This window comes from Cystoisospora suis, assembly GCF_002600585.1.
Source record: "Cystoisospora suis strain Wien I chromosome Unknown contig_4568, whole genome shotgun sequence".
NCBI classification, from domain to species: domain Eukaryota; phylum Apicomplexa; class Conoidasida; order Eucoccidiorida; family Sarcocystidae; genus Cystoisospora; species Cystoisospora suis.
In genome coordinates this window covers 1-8,737 of record NW_027157360.1, presented here as the reverse complement: position 1 = coordinate 8,737, position 8,737 = coordinate 1, and the positions used below count along the sequence as shown (strand labels likewise).

At 47.7% G+C, this 8,737-nt stretch overlaps 2 protein-coding genes across 2 annotated transcripts; one reads left to right on the top strand and one right to left on the bottom strand.

Annotated features, from left to right (window-relative positions):
* Nucleotides 1–428: 428 nt before the first annotated feature.
* On the bottom strand, nt 429–7,497 carry CSUI_008231 (phosphopantothenoylcysteine decarboxylase). Its single transcript, XM_068068365.1, has 7 exons — nt 6,881–7,497; nt 5,810–6,107; nt 4,744–4,875; nt 3,562–3,651; nt 2,053–2,178; nt 1,291–1,333; nt 429–546 (listed from the first exon to the last, which is right to left on the bottom strand). Exons 2-7 carry the CDS (start codon nt 6,077–6,079, stop codon nt 458–460), a joined length of 750 nt encoding a protein of 249 aa, XP_067919659.1. The 5' UTR covers nt 6,080–6,107; nt 6,881–7,497; the 3' UTR covers nt 429–457.
* On the top strand, nt 7,036–8,711 carry CSUI_008230 (uncharacterized protein). The gene has a single exon (XM_068068364.1). It carries the CDS (start codon nt 7,981–7,983, stop codon nt 8,188–8,190), a length of 210 nt encoding a protein of 69 aa, XP_067919658.1. The 5' UTR covers nt 7,036–7,980; the 3' UTR covers nt 8,191–8,711.
* The last annotated feature ends 26 nt before the right edge of the window (nt 8,712–8,737 follow it).

The window sequence follows — 8,737 nt, the reverse complement described above, 5'->3', positions numbered from 1 at the left end:
CGACACATGTTCTTACACCGGCTATAAGTCTGCGCATGTATACTTACATGTATACACATGTTCACGATGGAGAACCTAGTGTACGTCCAACGCGAGGTGTGCTACACCCTTGTTGCTGCAACATGCACACCCAAGACGCGTACTGATCCGCCCAGGCACTCTGCCTCGTTATCTATCATACTTTCTCCTCTCCACGCAGTTCTACCACTGCAGCTCAGGCGTCGGAGACACTAGAGCTCCACGGATTTCCCGCAGTGAGAGAGGGACTCTTGGTAAGTGACTGAAATGACGACTCTTAAGAGCCTACGGGGAGCTATGAGAGAGACGCCGCGCGATCACAGTGCACCAGGCGGGCTAATACATAGAATGTTGGTAATGTCCTCCATAGCAATTGTATAGATTGCCTGAAGGACGATCGACTGCTAGGGTTCATGACGTATTGCGTTAACTAAACCATTTATTCACTGCCGAGGAATGAAAGGCGTTCGGAAACCTCTTCATAAAACTCTGCGACAACATCCGGCACAGGTGGAAAAGCTCCTATACCTGGGGGGGACGAAATGAATGAGACACAAACCACAACAAAGACACTGATCAACTTCAACAGGGTAGGGCAGTGGTACTAGTACTGCCACTACTACGGCTACACGAACGTAGAACAATCAGTGAGTTCACGGTAGGTACGGAGATACCGATATATATACATATAGATATATATATTTTCGTGCGATGTATTCGCTTGGTCTGTAACTGTATACACAGGTGACTTTATCTCTAGGAATGCTGAGGTCTCAGACTTACAGAAGAACGTCGCTGCTCAGCGTCGGTATACATTTTTAGTGTACACAACCACGTGATGCTGCTGCTATTTACCAGTAGACATTCTCTTTCCAGTGATAACCTGCTCTTCACGAGGAAATTTCCTTCTGATCTCCTCCTCCTTTCCTTCTCTCGATCCTCGCTTCTGTCGTAGATGGACGAGCAGGCGTGAAGCTGCTCGTTTATCTATGACGTTCGCTACGCACTGCGGCGTAGAATGAATACCGGGAACGTGAGCGACTTTGAGAATGGTCTACATGTTCTGCGAGGAAGCCTCTGAGTGTATTCCTGTCTAGATGTGTTAACCATACTGGGCGCTACAATAACCCCCTCCCTATCTCTTTGGATGTATCGAGAGAGCAGGACTGATAGTCGCGCGGAGATAGCAGCAAGAGCCATAGGAGATAGAAACAATGCACGGCGCAGCTCTAGAGATTCCTAGTGCCACCGTCATCATTGGACTTTTTCTACCTTTATCTCCGCACATAAGAACCTTCTCCGTAGGGGGCACAATCTGAAGAAACACAGAAGCTGAAGGCGATGAAAATGAGAGAAGTCACAGACAGGTTTCTTCCTCTTCCTTCTTCATCATAACTTGTACCGTACCTACTGTCTCTACTTGGGTTCATTGGTCGGAGTCTTGTCTACACGGGGGTGAGGTAGACAACGTACGGCTACACACAATGGCATAAGGCCCTCTTTAATCGAGCCAAGAACTCTAACGACCCCTTCCTACCAATCAGCCTGTTGCCCCGAGGAGTTACAGACGTGCGGGCTGCTATTCTGTTTGTAAGAAATATGAGAGTCTGAGAAAAGCGAGGTGAGCTTAAGGTGGAATGATGGAGAAGTTATTCAGCGAGAGGAGAAGAGTCGGGAAGAGTAAACAGGGGCAGGGGCGACAAAACACACGAACCAACCAGCGTCATAGGAAAGTCGTACAGTGTCGATACACTATGCTTGAGCCCAGTGCCCCTGAGTACTACATCATTTCTCTTTTTACTCCCAACTTGCTTACAAGGTACTGAGGAGGAATGATAGGTAGCATAAGATCAGAGCCATCTCTCACACAAGGCGGTTTTACACATGATTAGACCAACACATCCCGCCCACTCTCAGCAGTTGGTCTACAACGGTAGTGATCTAGTAGACGAAGGCTGGCGGGGGGTTTATGCATACACGTTACTTCCGCCTATCCATTGAAAGGCGTCTTGTACTGTCTTTTTCCTTCCTTACTTTTACACCGAAGGAACGAAGAATATCCACCTGACGTGACGTTATAGGATGCTCCCACATCAAAGTATTCATGGCTGGAAAGACAACGAAAGGCCTCGTAAAGTCCCATGCCCTTGCTACGCACGTCTGCGAACCGGAACACCATTTCAACGTGAACGACATTCTGGCCTTGGTATGCCAACCGCATAGTGTGTATGTCTACCCAGATATAAATAGATACATAGATAGGTACACACCTAGACTGGTATAGCTAGACAGATACGTAGATGGGTGTAGACGGACAAAGAAGCATGCGTGCATGCTTCTTGCTACTACACCAGTGGTCGAACTACTTTCTGCCCTAGAACAAACCTGAGCTCCCCACGCATAAGAAACATCTTCAGCACTTCACCGCTCGCAAGAGCAGTGAAAACCACCGGTAGGTCTCGAAGAAACTCTACAAACAAATCTCGAGGCCTCTTGAACACATGACTCCACGTATAGAGGAGCATATGCTTCTGCAGGCGTACACATACAACTCGATACAAATAGACTGTAAGTGGATACATATTCGTATGCCGAACACAGGCGTCATATACATGCGTAGAAATATATATATATATATATATCTAGAGAGAGAGAGATGTCAGACATGCACCTCCTTACATAGAATGAGAAACACGACCAGAGGTCTATGAAGCATGAACTTCTCTTTTTAGCCGGACGCCTCCTCCACGCGGAATAGACGTTCACGTGACATATGACTAGAATGAAACACCCATCTCCCGGTTAACGAAGAAAAGGACCGCCACGATCTATAGATTCCCGGAGTGGAAGTTACAGAAGAAGCCGAACACATATACGTGTACAAAGAGAGACAAATTTCACGTCATCCCGTTATCTGCTGATTGTGCGAATGCACATGTTGCTTGTCTGTATGAACCTATCCCCCAACTCTTCCTAGAGCAGTGAGTGAGAGAGTTATGATGACGAAATCGCCATCTCATTCACCGATGGCAGGCCACCCCGCCTCCGTAGTTCTTCAGGTTAGACAACAAGTCACGATCAAGAAGAAGAGAATTTGAAAGAAAGATCGTGGTCGGGAGAGCCATGCCAAGAGTTCGAAAGTGTACCATGTCTACATCTATCTCACAAAGCTTCGGTTCTACAGAGACATACGTATGCAAGGACTAGCGGGAGTTGTCACTTCTATACAGACCAGAGGTGCCACGCAAAGATTTACGATCATCGGAAAAGAAGAAACCGATCGAACTCTGAGAAACACACTTGAAATCTCTGCCAATAGTCAGGAGGCGGATGGATAGAGAAATTGAATGGGAGCAAAGAATCTCCGTGATGTTAGGTTTCCCCCACACCTCATCTGTATGTACACCACAGAGAAGATATCCCCCTACATCTATTCCACCCGGCATGTCGTTCTCTAAGTCTTTCTCATTCAGCATATTCTCTCGTAGAATGACAAGGAAGGAACAAGCAAACATGGACACATCCCCCTATTCCTCTACGTACCACAAGATTATCGCAGATTCCATTCGCAATCTTCGCCAAACTATTTGCACTCAAAGGAGCGATAAGAAAGGCATCGGCCCACCTTCGTAGCTGAAACAGAGAACAAGGCAAGAGCCGCTCACAAGTAGACAGAGAGAGATAAGATTCCTCATAACCCTTTTGCACGCAATCTGACGCGATATACAGGAAGCCATATCTGTAAGTGTATCAAAGCATATTGATCCAAGCATGTGTGGTGACACCTGCAAAGAAGACGAGAATCTGTTAGCTTCTTCACGAACTCACGTAGAGACTATCAAATGGGATTAGATGGAGTTATACAGAACGGAGGAGCTTTTAGATCTCGCCTCGGGGTGTCGGGATAGCCTCAAGGAGAAGAAGGCGTATGCTTAGTGGGCCAAGCTCCTGTGAACACTTCAAGAATAGTCTGACACTTCGATAGAGAGAGATAGACCATACATATCTCCTTCTGAAAATTTGACTTCCATAGAAGCTCTCAAAACTCATTCATGCCATTAAGGAAGAGCTGCCGGACGCAGCGGCAGAGAGGCGAAGGGGGGACATACAGAGGGACTCGGTGCCTATGTGATTCATCTCGTCATCTACTATTACTACTGTCGCTTGAAAAAGAGCCACTTTTTCTATATGCTGCGCTGATGGATGTAAGTCGGAGACACGTCTATACTGCCGTTGCGCAAAGAGATCTACTGCCAACGTTACAAAGCGCGAAACATGTATCTTCTTCTATACGAGGTATCGGTGTGTACCATTCAGTACTATGGTGACTGCACGCAGGAAGGGGACAGTGAGGAATGGGAACGATAGAAATATCTTCGGCAAAAAGGAAGAAGTGAGAGGAGAGCCAGTCGGAAGTGAGCCCGACAAAAGAGAAAAAAAGAAAAACATGTTTCTATGCGTGCTGTACTCCTCGGTAAACCTCGCTCTTTTTCTGCAAGACTAGGAAATGGGCCGGTGACACAGCTTTCCTATAGAAATCGAACAGAAGAACAATGACGAAACGCGGGGCCTGACTGATCCTCTCGGCAGAAAGATCGAAAGTTCGTTCAACTCAACTGACTGAGAGACGGGTGTCTCCTTCCTCCATCATCAAGTAGGCTTAAGAAACGAGACTGCACGCATCGTCATACGGTGTGAGCTGTTGTGTGCCCTTCAGCAGCTTACCTCAATATGCAGAACAGGGTCTCCTCGTTTCTTCCACGATCTCCACTCATCTTCGTCTCGAAGAATTCTCCAAGGCAACTTTTCTTCGTCGACCAGGAAGCGAGCCGCATTGGCTGTCGCGACTACTCTCAGCTTACAAGAAGAAACAACACACACACACACTCAGTTGCCTCTTTAGTTAATTCTTTGTGATGTAGAACGAACCTTAAAGAAGAGAAAAGGCTTCAGTTGTACATGTGTAACTCCACGTATTCGAGGGGGGATTCGCATCCTCTTCCCGTGTTCATCGGCGGCCTTTCTATCTGTCTCTGTCTCTTTAGAAGAGGTACACACAGCTAAAAGCTAACCTGAAGCATGTTCGTAGTTCATACATCATCTGAATCGGATTGAGTGATTCCTTCAGCTAGCTAGACAGGCATGGATGCGTATGCTGGGGCTACATGCTGTGTCTTCGTTCTTTGGACGACAACACTCACGAAGGATCTAGGCCTACTGGCCGACCCTCCAAGCGTTGACTTTAGTAATGAGTCTCCTGTGTAGGTGTTGAGAACAAGAGGCCTTGAAGGGTGCAGCATCCCTTTCAGACCGCCACCTTGCATGCAGTTGAAAGAATGGGAAAACACAGAGGTCTTCAGTCCCCTACATCCTTCATACCTTCTACTGCTGGATGTGTATGTATGAATAGTGTCCCCAGGTTGTATATGATGTACGGAGACGGGCGTATATACGCGGAGTGTGGTGTATGCCCGCCTAGATGTATCCTGGAGGACACGTAATATGTTCAACACAACAGCGTATCTTGCTGTTACTTCAGGAATGATATGACGGATAGTTGTGTGCGAGCTCAACGGGTAGTCTCACTCCTGATGCCCCAGATGTGTGGCTGATCCTCTCATGTTGAAGTGGATAGAGTGCTCGAAACATCCATCCACGCATGCACGCTGCAGTCCATACGTCTATACATTGGGCATACAGAAACATACATATATATACACACATACATACCTACCTTCAGACACACACATGCTTAAACATACATAGACCAAGTCTCTATACTTTCTCTCACCTGAAGGGATAGTGACCTTCCTTTTGCATAGTTGAGTAAGGCCTGGATGAGCTCCAACGCTTTGATGGTCGCCACACTCCCGGTGATGCCGAGCAGAACCTTCAGTTGCCGTCCCTTTTCATAGCCCTCACTCTTTCCTTCCTTCAAGGAGGAATGGTTTTCTTCAACTCTCTCAGAAGTTATGATATATCTATCCGATAGCGCACTTTCTTCTTCTCCTCCCCCCTCAACTTCCACCCCGTCTCCCTTTGGTGGACTGAGAGAGATCATCTTCACATTCTCCTAGTGAAGGGCCTATCTGAAGAAGGGACAAGAACTCACACCATCGAGAATGAAGAAAATTCTCCTACTTTCTTCAGCCTGAGCTGTCTGGACACCCCTAAGGTAGGAGGGAAGAAAGTGCAAAGTTCATACGGAAAATGGATCCTCTTCGCCGCCCTAGAAAGGAAGGACAGAAGGCGGGAGCGAGTCGCCCGCCCAGTAAGAGCAAGATCTCTGCGAGTCTGGTATAAATACATAGATAGGATGAAGTCTATGTGTACGTAAGATGATGGCTGTGCTGCGCCACCCGTGACCACGCAAAGCCTTAGATGCTCTTTAGAAGGACCGGTGCCTTCCTTTTCGTATGAAGTGAGGTGTGCGACGAGAGCGCAAAATAAAAAGCAACCTACGTCCCGCACATGCCAAGATGGGTGGTGAAAACACAGTATTGAGACACGGGGTAGCTCCTCGTCGCTCACAGATCAAAGGCTTCTTCAACTACCCATAAACACCAGACACACTGCGAAGCGACGCCTTCTACCCGTTGAGACGTTCAGATCTAGAAGCGAGAAAACAAGAAGTGTCACTTGATTTGAACAAGGAGGGTATGAGGCCGCAAGGGGACTTTTTTGTCGCGGAATAAAGTCGAACAGAAAGGAAGACACTCGAGGCAAATGGACCAATAGACCAGGACGGACAAGGGTTTACGACACCCGCCCAATGAGGGGGGAGTATGCGAAGGCGAACGGGAGAATGTAGAAGTAGAAGAGATGTAAACGTAGACAAGTAGCTGAAATCATGATCACTTACGGATTAGTAAGGGAGTTGACCCCCAGCAACTGACTGAGAGGCAGCTATTGGTTGCAGCGGGAGAAAGGATGGATCATGCAAGGCGGTGTCAGATGTGTTGAGTCAGGCGAGGAGCAGAGAACCTCTCTACCTCGATCGAATAGGCAAAGTGTCAAAACGTGGATTCGGAAACTCAAAGACTGTGTCAACCTTCTATGTTACTAGGAGACTGAAGAAAGGAGGACCCGACCCGTCATCGTTCATCGTGCCCGCCGAGACAGCTTAGTCGCGAAGGAGACTCGTTGACTCCGATCTCCGTGCACCTCGTCGTCCCCGTCATCTCTCTCCCGGAGAATTACCCTCTTTTCAGAGTTCATTACGTGCCCAACTGTTTTCTTGCTAGCAAGAGTTGGGGACGAGTCCATGGATTGAGTTGATTCACAGGCAGTGACAGCTAGCAGGGGGAATCGAGTGGAAGCTGACGGCCGGGCGGGACTCTCAAGAGCTGTAGTTTCAGCGAGGAACGGCTTCTCGTTCCCGGGGTTGTAGCAGTAGCCTGAGAGAGCGGTTCCACGAGACGCCATTTTGCCCCTGGCACAAAAGAAGAAGAGAAATGTGCTGAATCCCGTGTTCCTCTAAGGACTCTTGGGGTGTACGTACACCTGGTTCCAGCATGGCTGGAGGGGCCTAGGTACGTTTTCTCTCCTTCCTTCCCTTCACAATGATACATGGCAGACAGTTGTCCGTGAATCACCACTCTGTCAACCGTATCTGAACCGGTTTTTCTGCTTGGCTGCTGTAAGAAAGGACGAATCTAGCTGATTCCCGGTCTTCATTCCTCTTTTCTGCTTCACCCCGGGCTCGAAGTTCTCTCCTTTTGTGCTCTGGTGTGAAATTTGTTTCCCTTCTCTCTTCGGCTTTTCTTCACTGACAGATTCTCAGCCCGACTGGTGAAGTGTTATCTGTCGGCAGTGGGATTTTCATCAAGATGTCTGCACAGGTACAGCAGCTTTCCGTCTATACATTCTTGTTTTCGGACTTCTCCTGAAGTTTCGTACTCGTCTTATCTCTTTTCGCTTGTCTCCCTAGTTTTCTACTTTTCTCACAAACTCAACCACCGAATGGATGTGCTCGTCAAGAGGAGCAATTCTTTACACCAAGGGGTACCATTCCTCCTTTTCTATCCTTCCTTTCGGTCATATCCGTCTCTCTGCGTGTCTTGCGTCCTCCTTCTCAGCTTCCTACCCCTTCCCTACTCGTCACCTCGATTTCAAAACTCACCAACTCACTCAGTCCCCCAGGCGTCACTAACACTTTCCGGCTTCTTCTGACAGACTTGTTTCTTCTTCTTCTTCCCAGCATCTGCCCCCTCATCTTCAAACTCCACAAACGTATTGTCGATCGAACTTCCGACCAGATAAGCCAGTAAACAGCGGGTTAGCCCCCGCGTACTTCTTTCTCTCATTACCCTTCGTCACTTTCCGTTTTCTTCTTTGGACAAGCATCACCAAGAAAGGGAGAAACAAAGGGGATGCTAAGATGTCCTCCTCGTCTTCGAGGATTTCTGTTTTCCTTTTCGGCTCTTCGAAGGATGTTTATTGATATGTATGTCTCAGGTGTAGATCGTAAGCTTTTTCGGTTGTTCGCCCCTCTGGTCTTCCTTCTCTCTCTTGATTTAAGGTGCTTGATTTGCTTGCGTCTTTGATAGACTCTTGTCTCTATATGTCCTCTCAGGGGGACTTGGGAAAGAAGCTCAGGCCTCTTTCAGGAGTGCCCTCCACCTTATTCTCCTTTCATCTAGTAGTAGTAGTAATCACTATAGTAATAGTTCATAGCTGGACGGTTTGATTGCAGTTGGTATCTCAGCTTCTATCAAAC

What these genes read in the sequence shown, in the direction of transcription:
- CSUI_008231 (XM_068068365.1), bottom strand. Translation starts at nt 6,079, where the DNA reads ATGATCTCTCTCAGTCCACCAAAGGGAGACGGGGTGGAAGTTGAGGGG. An exon ending in GAAGGTCACTATCCCTTCAG is followed by an intron (nt 4,876 to 5,809) that starts GTGAGAGAAAGT and finishes TCTTCTTGTAAG; the next exon opens with CTGAGAGTAGTCGCGACAGC. An exon ending in GAATCTGCGATAATCTTGTG is followed by an intron (nt 2,179 to 3,561) that starts GTACGTAGAGGA and finishes TCCGGTTCGCAG; the next exon opens with ACGTGCGTAGCAAGGGCATG.
- CSUI_008230 (XM_068068364.1), top strand. Translation starts at nt 7,981, where the DNA reads ATGGATGTGCTCGTCAAGAGGAGCAATTCTTTACACCAAGGGGTACCA.